Source organism: Panthera tigris, chromosome F3 (genome assembly GCF_018350195.1).
Source record: "Panthera tigris isolate Pti1 chromosome F3, P.tigris_Pti1_mat1.1, whole genome shotgun sequence".
Classification (NCBI taxonomy): domain Eukaryota; kingdom Metazoa; phylum Chordata; class Mammalia; order Carnivora; family Felidae; genus Panthera; species Panthera tigris.
This window is the reverse complement of record NC_056678.1, coordinates 7922390-7937663: the sequence shown is the minus strand read 5'-3', so window position 1 is coordinate 7937663 and position 15274 is coordinate 7922390. Positions and strand designations below refer to the sequence as shown.

At 42.1% G+C, this 15274-nt stretch overlaps 1 protein-coding gene across 1 annotated transcript in view; it reads right to left on the bottom strand.

Moving 5' to 3' along the window:
* The window catches only part of PLD5 (phospholipase D family member 5), a 339966-nt gene that overhangs the window by 168738 nt on the left and 155954 nt on the right, over positions 1-15274 (bottom strand). The window contains exon 3 of the mRNA XM_015535224.2: positions 13666-13834. Within this exon, the coding sequence (XP_015390710.1) occupies positions 13666-13834 (169 nt within the window). The remainder of the gene's footprint in view (positions 1-13665; positions 13835-15274) is intronic.

Here is a 15274-nt window from a genome sequence, read left to right as displayed (position 1 = left end):
CCGCGAGATCATGATGAGGTCGGATGCTCAACTGACGAAGTCACCTGGGTGCCCCATGACCCCACTTCTAAGAACTGACCCCAGGTGAATGAGCAAAAAGAAAATGTTTTGCACAGAGATATTTATAGTAGCAGAATTTATTCAGAAAGAGAAAAATTAAAAAAAATACGTTAAATGTCCAATAATAAAGAGTTCTATAAATTTAATCTGGTCCATCTACAACATTGGATATTATACAGCCAATGTAAAATAACGTTTACCAATAACATGAGAAAGGGCTTCCAGTGTAATGTCAAGATCAAAATTAAGATATAAACTTTACATAATATGAGCATATGTATGTACTTATGCATAAAATACCAAACTTAAAAAAAGTTTTATTGATGGTCACATGGATGATTTTGTTTTTCTTTATTTCTCTGTAGTTTCCAAGTTTTCTTTCTTTTTTTTTTTTTAATGTTTATTTATTTTTGAGACAGAGAGAGACAGAGCATGAACAGGGGAGGGGCAGAGAGAGAGGGAGACACAGAATCTGAAACGGGCTCCAGGCTCTGAGCTGTCAGCACAGAGCCCGACGCGGGGCTCGAACTCACGGACCGCGAGATCATGACCTGAGCCGAAGTCGGACGTTTAACCGACCAAGCCACCCAGGCGCCCCTCCAAATTTTCTGTAGTGAGAAGCTATTTCTATTATAATGAGAAAAAAAATCCAACTGATTCTTTCTAAAACAAAGTTGCAAAAACATAAACTGGCCATACACAGGAAATGCAGCAAGGAGGTCTAGACACAAAACAATCAAGGCTTTTAGGTAAACAAAACTAAGATAAGACAATTTTAAGAAAAAAACATTTTTTAATCCAAATAACTGGGAAGAGTATCTTTGGGTTCATGATTTATTCATGCCTATATGATTGGATTTTAAAAGAATCACAGAGGTTAAACTCTCGCTAATAATAGTGCTTATGAGTTTATATCAGAATGATGATTTCCCTTGGAAATATATTGGAAAGCAAGCAAGAGCATAATTAGGATTGCTCAACAGATGGGGAAACAGAAGCACAGTGAAGCAGCAGGAAGTTACCAAGAAAGAACAGCACCAAGGGAGAACCAGAAGCCATAGGAGCCAGAGAGCTCGCTGGGCCACCAAGAGCCAAGGACAGCCTTCCCGACCTGCTTGGTGCTGCTTTAGCATTCTGCATTGCCAACAGTGGTTTCTCCAGCAACTCCACTATACTTTGAGTTCCACAAGGGGTGGGGACCACTGCTTATTTGGTTTCACATCTCCAGCAAACAGCGCGGTACCTTACTAATTATCTGTGCAATAAAGGCACACACAAAATCGCTTTGTGGCCACATTTCAAATGCAAGAATGCTAATTTATAAGCATCTGCTGAGTGTTGACTTTGTGGAAGAGGGAAAAAGATGCTACTTTGCAAGAAGGAGACATCCTTTCCATCAGGTGATGCTATTTTCATGCTGACACTGAACACCGGGAGCTTGACTGAAATAATATTTAGCCTAGAGATGAGAGGGCTGAAGAGGGATCTACTGTTTCCAATCCCAAGGCAACTACTGGGCTCCCTTCTCTTCCTGACCACATGCTAGACAATAAAGCTACAGGAATAAACATGGCACATGGCCTGGAGTCCAGAACGGTGTGGAATATTCCAGTAGAAGTTGCCACCATTTTATATCATCACTGAGAGAACAACTGGAATTAACGGGGTTTGTTCATCATGTTACTGAAACACAGAACATTGGATGACAATCCTGGTGGGAAGGCACCAATGTGGCCCAGCCATCAAATCTAGAAGCATCAAATCACTGTTTATTAGACTGGGGTGCTTTTAGGCAGCGATACTCAATCCTGGCTGCCTAACAGAACCACCATTATAACAGTATCAAAGCCTGGCCCCTCTCCAGACACTCTAATTTTAGTGTTTTGGGGTGACCTGGGCATCTATATGTTCCAGAAGCTTTCCTGGTGATTTGACAGGTAGTCATGGTTGAACACTGCCCTACTGGGGGAGGAGGAGGAGAATCTACCTGAAAACATACACATTTCGCTTTCTTCTTTCTTCACCGAAACCCCGAAGAACTTGAACTAGTATCCTGAGTAGAATTATCTCAACCCCCTTGAATAGAAGTTGAGAATGTGACAGACATCTTAAAGTTATTTCCGCTCTCAGGTTACATAGAAAGCAGGCATCCACTAAGTAAATGTACAACTAAATGTCCTGCACCAGGAAAACAAAAATGAAAGTGAAAACAGAAACTCTCTTTCATGAGCTCCATTATTTGTTGTTTTACAAACATTATCTAAATCAGATTTACAAACCCATCCAAAGAGACTGGCATTATTATACCCGTTTTATAGATGAGTTAATTGAGGATCAGATGGGTCATGACATTTATCTAACGTGGCCACAGCTACTAAATTACTGGTCACGTCACACAGATTTGCTGCCAAACCCTGTGATCTTTCCACTAGATTATGTGCCTCCTGAAGAATGCTGCTTATTTGTCTTTTCTACAAAACCAAACTCTGAGAACTGAAAATAAACAAAATAATGAATTCTAAACTGAGCCAAAAAACAGAGCATTAGTATGCATCCTAATCTTGTTTCCATTCATTTATACATGTTCTATTTTTCTCTCTAGCCCTGTAAAAACATACAAAACAGACAAGAGTTGGCCACGATATAGTAGAAATGCATGCAAGCCCTCGGATCCGCATCAAAACAAGGGATAAAATGTGTGTTCTTCGTGTTGAATAGGAATATGTCACTTTCTCTGACTGTCTCACACCAAGTTACTAGTTACAAGGCACCAACCTCTTAATTGCAACAGGCTCAAAGAATTTCAGTTACTTAAAGAATCCAGTCTCCACCAAGCACACTCCTCTCCTTTCAGACATAGTAAAAAGCAGGAACTGTTGTAATTCTATTTTTCCTAGATAACACAAAAAAAAAAAACCCAGTACAAAAAAAAATTCTTATTAAATATTATGATGAGGCTGCAAGATTTTTGGGTACCTTTCTCAGACTTTCACACTGGCAAAAACAGGATTCTCTTGGTTCCAGAAATACCCCTGTGTTGCAAAGTGGACACTGTTTGCCTACACGATCAATGAATGAACAGCATCCTTCACCAGACTTGGGGGAGGGAGTGGACCTACCTTGGGACAGGAGGGGAGGAATGAAAGGAAGAATGGAAAGATGGTGGAGACTGGAGAACACAGAGCCATAGCTGACCCCTCCAGACTGCAGGCTTCCTAGGAGGCCTCGAAACACAGTGATTCTAATAGAAAATGTTAATAATGCTATTTACGAAAAAGTCGTGAACGTAGCTATAAAAGACATGCGACAAGGAAGAGGTTTCCAAGTTAGGTAAAGCGAAAGCCTTTGTCTGTTGGTTAACCTACATCTATAGAGTCAGTTAGGAAGAATACTGCTAGCAAGGAATGAGTGGTCTAGAAGATGTGACCCATGCGAGTCACACTCACATGCAGCTGCCTTGCCCATGACAGCAAGGTGTGGCCCATCAGCATCAAGGGGAGATCTCTCAATGTTGCCTGGGTATAGGAGTCTTCAACTTAAAACAAAAACAAGGAGAGGGGCACCTGGGTGGCTCAGTTGGTTAAGTATCTGACTTCAGCTCAGGTCACGATCTCATGGTTCGTGGTTCGAGGACGTTTGGCTCTGAGCTGATGGTGTGGAGCCTGCTTGGAGCCTTCTCTCTCTCTCCTTCTCTCTCTGCCCCTTCCCCACTTGCTCTCTCTTTCTCTCTCAAAATAAATAAACTTTAAAAACAAAACAAAATAAATAAAACAAAACAAGGAGCAGAAAACTAGCCAAGTGACCAACCAACAAAAATCAGAAATGGCTATAGGTTTGAGAAGACCACATTACTTCCATGGATTCAAGATTTAAGATGTCAGTGTCCAGAGATACATGTGTATATGTGTGCACACGTGCATGGATGAGTGTAGATAAGCAGATGGGTGATAGCAAGACTTTGCGTAGCTGTGTGTTTGTGTAAAGACTTGTGCTTAAAAAATGGAAGTTACAATAATTTGCATAATCCTTATCTACCCAGGGCTTTACATTTAAAAAAAAATTTTTAATGTTTATTTATTTTTGAGAGAGAGAGAGAGAGAGAGAGAGCACTCGCACAAGTTGGGGCAGAAGAGAGAGGGAGAGACAGATTCGGAAGCAGGCTCCAGGCTCTGAGCTATCAACACAGAGCCCGATGCGGGGCTCAAACTCATGAACTGTGAGATCATGACCTGAGCCGAAATCAGATGCTCAACCAACTGAGCCACCCAGGCATCCCAAGCTTTACATTTTTAGAAACGATATGTTTCTTTCTTAATTTTACTTGGTAACCACCCCAGTTTCCAGCACAGTGAAAAGCACATAATAAGAACTCATTATTTGTTAGTAAAATTAAACTGATTGGAATGAGAGTTGCAGTGTGTACACAAATAACATTCGTGAGAATAAACGCATAATAAGATGGCCAAACACTGTTCCGTATCCTTCACAGATCTTAACTAGTGTGATCTGCACAACTTACGAGATATGTACGCTCTATGACCCTGATGTTGCTGCTGAGGAAATCGAGGCCTACAGAGTTCAGCATCTCACTCAAAGTCACAAGGCTGATAAAAGTAGATAAAGAATTAAGTAGATAAAAAGGAACCTGAGCTACCCCTTCCTCATTCACCTCTAGAGTCTGCCTACCAACCACAGTCTAGAGACAGGATCCTGGCTTGTGTTCCCCCAAACCACCCGTGGATCACTGAACTTTCATTCATGTTACTCATGAAATTGAGCGAATACCATTACATTTTCTAAATCATAATTTTTCAAAATTGTGATGTCTCATCAATTGGCAATCATGACTCACTGCCGATGAATAACTAATTGATTTCACATAAATGCATCTCTTAAAGATTCAGTTGCGGGAGCTCATTAATTATTTTATTTGGTTTCTCACAGTGAACTCACAGAGAACAGGTTTGTTTGTCCCCCCACCCTTCCCCCAGGGAATTAGGTAGCTCTGAAATCATCAAGTCACATTTCCTGGCTTTTCCTGAATAGTCTTGATTTCATAAATCCCCATCATTTTATCCTATAAATTAGGAATCCCATTGTCCTAAAAATTTCAGTATTTCAGGGTCTAAACTCACCATCTGGACAGAAAGAAACAAAATCCTTTGCCCAATTTAAAATTTTCATTAAATTTTAAAATATGGTAACCATGGAACTATAGACCTCACTAGCCCTTGCCATCCATGGTTTCATACAGAGAAAAGTTACCCACCAATTTCCTTCCACACATAAAGAAGCAAATAAACACAACACCCAAGTGCAAGATGGAAAAGACAAGATGAATTTTTCAGGGTAGGAATTAAAACAGCAACCTCTTGGGACTACAGACTGAAAATGCATTTTTAATGAATGCGTCTGTTTCCACACACACACACACACACACACACACACACACACACACACACACGGCTGGCACTTATCATCCTGGTGATAACGACCGTCACTCAGTCTTATAAAATTGCTTCTCATCCAGAAAAGACACAGAGGTCATGTGCCATGTTTATCTGTGTCTCTTTTCTGCCGAGCTGGGGCCTGCCTGACACCAGCTGACCATTCCTCAGGGCATTCCTCATTCCTTACATTTGTATTATAATAAGTAGATGGGCCGACTCTCAGTTGTCCTGTTTATCTATGGGTCATTTGTGGTTTCCACATTGGACTTTTCAGACTTTGTTTGTTTGACTATTTTACTCCTCTTAAAACTATTTTCTTTTAAAAAATATATTAGTGGAAAATAAGCTGTGAACTGGGCCAATTTTCGTTATACTAGAACATCTTAAAAAAATTTTTTTAGGGACCCCTGGGTGGCTCAGTCAGTTAAGCGGCCGACTTTGGCTCAGGTCACGATCTCACGGTTTGTGAGTTCAAGTCCTGCAACGGGCTCTGTGCTGACAGATCAGGGCCTGGCGCCTGCTTCGGATTCTGTGTCTCCCTCTCACTCTGCCCCTGCTCTGCTCATGCTCTGTCTCTCATAAATAAATAAATGTTTAAAAATATTTAAATGTGTTCACTTGGGTAATTAGGGTGTGCTTTTGTGTGTGTGTGTGTGCAATAAGCCAAGCAATGACTACATTCCAATATTTATAAGGTCTTGGTAAAAATAAAAGCATGCTCACAGGTCCAAAGATTGGTCACACAAACTCTGAAATAAAAATTTTTTTGCCAATTTTAAATAGTTGTACTTAGAACGTTGCATTTCCTACTTACAATACTGAGCTTATAAAGTACAATGAGATTTCTTTTCCCTGTGCACATATTACAGATTCATATATCAAGAATGCTCTGCTATTTACTACAGCAGCTCAACTTGAAAGCTGCCATGAATTTGCTACAAATTTGCGTCCTTCAGTGTTTTGTGTGGAACAATGCTAAATGTCAAATCCAGAGTCTGGAAACTCCTATTGTATTTGAAAGATGAGATTGGGTAAAATTTCATTCAAAATAGGCTTTCAGCCAGTACCTTTGTTTTTTGGGAACGGTAACACTTAATGGCCTGAAGAGAACAGAATCTGGGTCCTTAAAGTGTACCCAAAGAGAAACAGTTGGTAGTAAAGACTAGGTTTCCAGGACCTGGTTTCCTTGCCCCGCTCCCAACCTCTGCGCAATTACCCTCTGTTGTCAGGATGGGAGGGGAGGACAGAAGGGAACCAGCTTCTTGCAAAATAATCTTTAAGCCCAAGGGGTACTTGGGTGGCTCAGTCAGTTTAAGCATGTGACTTTGGCTCAGGCCATTATCTTGCAGTTTGTGAGTTCAATCCCTGAATTAGGCTGTCTGCTTGAGCATAGAGTCTGCTTTCGATCCTCTCCCTCCCTCTCTCTCTCTCTGCCCCTCCCCTACTCTCTCTCTCTTTTCCAAATATAAATAAAAATTAAAAAAAAAAAGCCCAAGACATATGGTATTTAGACAAGTTCTTCTGGGTCCCTTTACAAACCGCTCTAGTGGTCGAGGATTGCATGAGGGAAGGTGAGAAATGGAGCCAGTCACCAAGCACCATTTCTATGTCATAGGCTCGCTCTCTCTTTTTTATGGATTTTTTTCTTTTATGATTTCCCTATTCATCTTAGTGCAATAGATTCAACTCTGCTAGCATGTCAGCTCCAAGGAAGGGATCTTGAGTTTGTCCGCTGGTGTATCCCATACGCCCTCAACAGGGCCTGCACACCGGAGACCTCAGTCATATTTGACTGCTTGCTTCCCTCCTTTGACTCCCAACGGGGTCAAATGCGATCACTTTGAAGACATAAATACCTTGAAAATACGTTACAAATCTAGGAACTTCCCCTTTCATTTATACTTTTTGTCTCCAGGCTGATGCCTGGGTTGAGTTGCCAGCACGCAAACCTGTTTGTAGACTCATGTTTCCTGGTGTGGCTTGTAGGTTCTAGGGAAGTGTGGTGCCCACATAAAATGCTAGCACTTCTGTTGGCCAGAGGTAGGCAAGGTGGACTTTCTAGTTTGTATCACCTATTTTTGTTGTGGTGGTGGTTCTTCCACTTGTTTTTTTTTTTTTTTTAAATTGAAGTATAGTTGACATGTAATATTCTAGGGCAACTATGATATTCTAGTAGTTTCAGGTGCACAACATGGTGATTCAACACTTCTCTCCATTATGAAATGCTCCCCATGACAAAAATAGTAGCATCTGTCACTATACACCGTTATTATAATATTATTGGCTACATTTCCTATGCTATACTTTATATCTTCATGACTTACTTATTTTCTACCTGCAAGTCTGTGGGAGCTTGGGTGGCTCAGTGGGTTAAGCATCCAACTCTGGTTCCAGGTTGGGTCATGATCTCATGGCTTCGTGGGTTCAAGCCTCACATGAGGCTCTGTACTGGCAGCATGGAGCCTGCTTGGGATTCTCTCTCTTTTCCTCTCCCTGCCCTCCCCCTACTTGCACGGTCTCTCTCAAAATAAATAAATTATATATATACACATATAATATATAATATATAATATTATATACACATATATATACACATATAATATATATATATATATACACATAGAATATATAACTGCAAGTCTGTACCTCTTATTCCTCTTCACCTATTTTGCCCATCTCCTCACCTTAATGACCACAGTCCACACCTGGTGTTCAACCAATGGGGAATGAATGCATGGTATTTCTCAGCATCATCACTTGGCCATTTGGTCCAGTGCCCTGGACCAGCGGAAGAGGACATTCACTGCCTTGCTGAGGAAGGAGCCCTCCAGATGGTGCTGTGAACCTCATTCTTTCCTACGGATCCCCACTCCCCACAGGGCATGTCTCCCGGCCAAGAACAGGCAGGGGTGGGACAGCTGTTCACTAGATCGCTCTCACAGCCTGCTTGCACCCATTTAATCTGCACAGCAAGCAAAGCCCCTCCATCCTTCACGTCTGCACGTGTAGAGCTTTCCCGGTGAAGACGCAAAGAAATGACACTCAACACTGCAGAAAACTGAATGGTTTTAATCTGCAGGGTGCCTGGTGTTGTTAGTGTTCCAAGAGGCACAAAGAGGCATCTCTTTGGCAGGAGCTCTATGCCTCTACCCGAAGATATCGGTTCTAACTGGATGTCATCCTAAAGGGCACTGTGTGAGTTCAATAACAGCCAGGTTACTGGCAGCAAATTGAAAATTTCCATTGTTGCCAGCAGGCCAGCTGTTGGAGTGAATGGAATGAAGCTTCCAGGCGTGATCTTTCCACATCCACAATGCCTACCTTAATTCACTCTGAAGTCACGCAACGAACAAGTATTCTCTCCTTGACCAAAGTCTAGCCGGCCTTCTTTGGGCCCTCTTCTCCACCAGGCTCAAACTTGTCTTACAAAAACTGTAGGCTCTCAGCAAGATGATTTCATCAGTACCCCCCTTGCCCCCCGACATCCCCCCACATCCTCGCTCATTAAAAGGCTTGAACAAAATGCTAACAGTTCCTAACACCTCAAGGCCACAATCCCAGGATGACCCTGGCCCTCTTAAAGTGCCTGCTTGGGAAAGCTCGACATTGCCAAAAGAATGCACTGTTTGTTCTGCTGACACCTGATGGGAGGGTCCCTGTCTCCCAGTCTCTGTGTGGGAGGGTAGGAGCCCAACTTTGACAAGCACCAGTTTGCAAACCCAGATGATTTTCCTATGGACCAACCCCCTCCCCCACTTTTTAGAAACTTCTACTTCCCTGATCCCATTCAAGCCCCTGCCATCTTCCCTCATCCCCCAATCTCTCATTCCCCTGCAAAATGCTGTCATCTCCGTACAAATCTGAGTTCAGTTCACTCGGACCCTCCTTCCTATTGCAAAAATACATTAATGATTTAAATTTGTCCTTACCACTTTAACCAGTGTCTGGCTTTGATCGTGTCTAGCATAATCCATTCAACAACTACTCAGCAAATATTTACTGAGCACCTAGTATGTGCCCAGCACCATACTTGGCATGGTTATGCAAAATAGACATGGAACCTCATTCATCCATTTCACCACTGCTCTGTGAAAGGTACTGAATACTGACCATGAACTATGACACAACCTTTCTGTGACCCGCTTCTTTCCCAATAGTGTGAACACCTAGGTTGATTTACTGGGCTTATAGAACAAGAGGGCCAAATGGGGATGGGGTAGTTCAGAACTTTTCAATTGTTTCTGAGTCTATGAACCCGCTGGGGATCTTGCTGAAATGGAGAATCTGGTTCAAGTAGGGCTAGGGTGGATCCTGACATTGTGCATTTCTTATAAGCTCCCAGGTAATAAAAATGCTTCTGGTCCCAGGGCCAAACTTTGAGTAGTAAGAATTTAGGTCACACCTGAAGGACAAGGATGAAAGGTCAGATTAAAAGCAAAGAAAGGCCAGAGGTCCTCAGGAGGCTCTTGAGAATCATGTCCATCTTACTGTCCATCCAGAGACTCTACGTTACCTATAAGGCCATGTGAGTTCCTCTGTTCCACTGGTTTGAACCACCACACACCTCCCCCAGAGCTGGCAAGAACTACCAGGTGCTCAGCTTACTGCCTCGGTCTCAGAATCACCTTGAATCCTGCAAAGGAATTTAATGGGCACGCATGGAGAATGCTGCAGGTTCCCTGGGACCTCCAAGCCCAAACAAGTCCCAGTCTAGACTTATTACAGGAATCCTGGAAGCCAACCAAGATTGAGCGCAGCGTCAGAGAGAAATGGTAGCTACTGAGGAAAAATAAAGACACTTAGAAAAGATCACTTTGTAGTTGGGGAGAAAAATCCATCATTCAGGGACATAGCATATCAGAAAAGAGTTCATCTAGATCACCAAGTCTAAGAGTTAGTACAAATCTTTCCATTGAGTGTTTGATACACCTAGCTCTTCAGGGGTGCCCACGAGGTGAAGGGGAGCTGTTGATTGACCAGGCTCACACAACATGGTCCATGGCTCACCGATTCAAACTAAAGCTTGCAGTTCCTGGTCAATGCAGTGGCTAAGAACTGGTCTTGTCAACGGCTAAGGAAAGACAAGTTGAACTATCTTTTGCTCACAATATCCAACCTGCTACAGCAAATTGTTTCCAAAGTTGGTTGCCAACAATCTCCCCTTCCTGAATAGGCATGCTCCTCCTGGAATCTCCTGTCCCTCCGCTGGACATGGGATGGCCTTATGATTTGCTTTGACTAACACAAAGTAGCCAAAGTAATGTTCTAGGAATCCAGGAACTCAGAGATCTTGCAATTTCCACTTTGCCCTCTTGGGATCCAGCTGTCCTATAAAAAGCCCGGGTTAGATTACTGAATGTGATGAGTGTCTACTTGGGAGGGGGCACGATTCAGTCCAGCTTCAGCCACTGTCCCAGCTCAACCCACCTGTAAGGGTGATCCCATCTAGCACTATTAGAGCAAAAGCTATGCAGTCTGTTCATGGAATCATAGGAAATAATACTTCATAAGTTTTGGGCTTGTTTGTTTCACCACAACAGGGAATTGAAATAAAAACTAGTGAAGCAAAAATGTAAAGCATGTGGCACTATCTTTGGGATTGGGTGGCTGTGGATGCTGGGCTCTCATTCTCCCTCAAGGCTGGAGGAACAGTAAAGAAATACCTTCTGGGCCCTGAGGAAGTAATGGTGGGATGTTTGGCCATACGACTGCCTGTGTAAAGTAGAGAATAGAAAGGGGGACTAATGGGTTTGTGGACCTGGATAAGGAGATCGATCAGGCAGGTCATCAAAGTATTAGTGGTATATGGTAAACTTTGAGACAATGTAGAATCTAGAACAGTCTCTCAATTCAGCAAAATATTCTCAAAGTTAGAAATGACCTTAGGGTAAAGATGAAATGACAGATACAACGGTAAGATTCCCTGTCAAGACCTCAGGAAGACTAACAGTGGCAGGCGGTTCAGAGGCCCCCTTGGTCAGAGGAAGGGCTCTCGGCAATTTTAAAGGTCAGGTCCTGAAGCACCTTGAGTCACAGTCCAAAGTAGAGACGACCCACTGCCAGCTATCTGTGGGTCAGGGTTTTTGTTAACAGAGTGGTTTACGACTGGATACATACTAAGTCTACAAAGGTTTAAGGGACTGTACCATTTTTGGTCTAAAAAAGGACAGAGATGGTTTAAAATGAACAGAGGTCTCTGGGGCCTCAGATTTCTAGCAGCAGAAAGTCAACTGAGAAAGTGGGAAGAAACACAAGCTATTTTTTATGGAAAAGAAAAACCAACACAGAGGGGAGCAAAGAGCTTCTGCGATCCATAGACTAGGAAAGCACCCCCAGGGAGAACTAGGTCCTAGCCCAGCAGCATCACCTGCTCCCCCAGCTCAGAAGACTGGTGGTGTGTGCTGGGCTGAATTTCAAAACTGCTATGGACTCAGGACTGGTCTGTGCTCTCCATTCTCCCTGTTAGACAAAAGTATCTGTTGTAGTTATCTCATCTCTGCCTCACTGTTGGGAGCATGTATTGGGAAGCATGTGTCTGGTCTTTTACTTCACAGGTTTCCAAATCAAGAGGAGCCCACTTGAGGAGCATCGTCCCGATCAGGACCTGAGGCAGACGAGAGGATCCTGGACTTCTAGCCTTTGTTGTAAAGGGACGAATGTTTGGGGGTGGGTGGTGAGGAGTGCATTTTGTATGTGGAAGAGATATGGATTGCTATGGCCGGAGTGGACTGTGGTGTATAATTTCCAAGGAAGCCTGTCAATAATCTTCCTCATTCCTGGTTAGATGCCCTAACTCTCACCCTGGATCGTGACTTGCTTTGACCGACAGAATTGGGTGGAAGCAGCTTGGATCCCAGAGCCCGTGTCTTAAAAGGCCTCATACTTTCTGCTTTGGGCCTTTTAGGATATAAACACCCCGTAAAAAGTTCAGGTTAGTTTACTGTGTGATGAGAGACATACAGAGAGGGGCCCAGGTGACCCCCAGACATTCCAATCGCTCCTAGGTAAGAGGCTGGGAATGTGAATAAAGTCCTCTTGGATCCTCCAGTCCCAGTCAAGTCATCCCAACCGACACTATGTGAATTAGAGACGAGTTATTTCTGCTAAATACTGCCAAGAATCATGAAGAATTAAGTGAGTGTTATTTGTGATATCATTAAGTTTTGGAATGATATATGCAGCAACAAATCCCTGACACACCTGTGTAAACAAGAGAGGTAGAAAAGTGCGGAACACAATCAAGAAATTTACTCAGTTCTTCTTTAGCACGCCTTTGTGGGTTTTGCTTGTTTTTACCTATTATCTGATATCCTGTAACTTTAAAATAGTATAATTGAGGGGTGTCTGGGCGGCTCAGTTGGTTAAGCATCCTACTTGATTTCAGCTCAGGTCATGATCTTGTGGTTCGTGAGTTCGAGCCTCACGTCAGGCTCTGCACTGACTATGGAGAGCCTGCTTGGGAGTCTCTCTCTCAACCTCTCTCTCTGCCTCTCCCCTGTTCATGCTCTGTCTCTCAAAAATAAATAAATAAACTTAAAAAACAATAATATAATAGTACAATTGAATAAAAGATTTCCAAGCACCAATGAGGTAGTGATTATAGGCTAAAATGCCAACACACATTACACACAGCAACAAAACTGATTTCATCCTTGCCCAATAATATAAAACTAATATAATAATAATATAAAAGCCAAGAATATAAAACTACACTGGGAAGTTTGATTCCACTATTAAAAAAAAAAAAGTTGGCTCTGGGTCCTTAAGGCGAATTGTGACACCGATTAACCAAATAAATGCCTTGGCAGGCAGGCACAGAGTTAGCACCACAGGCATGCAGGTTGTGCACAGCAGAATTCTGGGTGTGCTGTCAACAGAGACCATGATGTGAATGGCACCCCCTGAAGTGGTCCAAATCAGCAAAACTGTATAGACAGCCTATCGTAGGCAAAGACGAAACATGAGTTTGCCCTTGAAAGTCTGGCATTCTAGTAGGAGCTGAGGGACAGATGATTAACAATGGCACAGACATATAAATGTAATGATGTCCATGTACTAAAGAAAAGACCTTGAACCTGAGAAGTGAAAGCAAGAATACTAAGGCGTGTAAATGCACATAAGTAAAATCATCACACACATAGAAGGTGCGGCTTACCTGACATGCTGATGGATGACTGTGGTTGAGATCCCAATGGGAAGACACTATGTCAACAGACTTTTTGGCCATGTTGAGTAAATTCATCCAGCCTTGGAAAAGTGATAAGTGAAATGGTGCATTTTCTGAATAGTTAAGGCCTTCAGGAATATTTTCCACCAGGGCAATTCTTAGAAAAGATTTTGAAAAACAAACAAACAAAATCCAGTCAAATTTGGAGCCACAGATCTTTATACATACATACACAGACATATGGAACATACTCTTTTACTCTTTTCAAATATATATGTTCCTCATCATTCATATTTTCCACCAAAGGCCTCTTACATTTCCCCTATGCTAACCTTCCCAGTTCTGAGAGCTTAGGCTCCGTTTCCCCCCAGTTTTTGCTTGTATTTCAGAAAATCATGGTATATGTCTCTAATGTCCAGCTTCAAACTAGCCTTGAAAGAAAAATTCAGAGCTTCCTACACAAGCATCTTCCTCTAGTAATATATTCCTATTTTTCCAACAGTAATGCAATTCTGAAATATAAGAGTACTTCTGTGAGCTACTGTAGGCTGTAAATTAAGTTTTGCATGTTTCCAGTTTCTAGTACAATGTTTGGCATATATAGAACTAATTTAGAAACTGAAATATCGTGAGTTTTATTACTATTAGAAAATAAAAACAAGAAATACTATTATTATTGCTTAACATCTCTACTGATTCTTCCCAGCTAAAGGATATAAAGAAATTCTTAAACCTGCCTATTGCAGGGTTTTATTAAAGTTGGAGATAAGGAATATATTCCATAGTAGCAATAACCAAACCTTAAATAAAATACAACAAAGGTATCCTAATAAATGTGTTTTTTTTCTTTTTATACTTCCTTGTATATGGACAACACATTCCAGAGCTGTGCCTGGCTCTGCCTGGTGCTGTGGTTGAGACTGTGTGGTTTCGCTTCTGACACATCATGTTTTAATAAAGGAATGAACTCTTTTTTTCCCAGTTTAAGACCTGTCAACTCTTGATGGAAAACTTCATATTCATGAAAATACCTATAAGTGCTTCCCGAGCAGAGATCTGTCTCATTTACGGCTATGCATCCCCAGTGCTGGATACATAATTAGAGCTCAAGAAATACCTATGGAATGAATTTCAGCTTTCAACATGGAATCCAGCATTTCTCACTAGAATGGTTAGCTGCTTCTCTTAATGACACTTGTTCCATTCAGCCGTTTTAGAAATAAAAGCAATACTCTTAGTAAAATGTTCTTGTGCGTTCGATGATTATCACAGCCAGAACGGATGTGGGTATGTGACCCAGAGACATCCACAGTTCGGGGATCTCATCATCAGCCTGCCGCCATCCGCAATCAAATTTAACGTTTGTTGAGGCCTGATAAGCACAGGACAGGAGACTTGGAACTGACTGTGACAAATCTCCCTAGTCCTCTGAAATTTACAATCTAGAGAGAGAGAGCCTATCTCCTACCTAATAATTCAAGCAGGAAGTAGACCGCTACGAAATGGTGAAACAAGAGTAAGAAGTTTAATTAGATAGATAATGCATCATTTGAAGTCCCATTGGCACACGGCAGGAAGGAAAAATTAATTCTGGTTG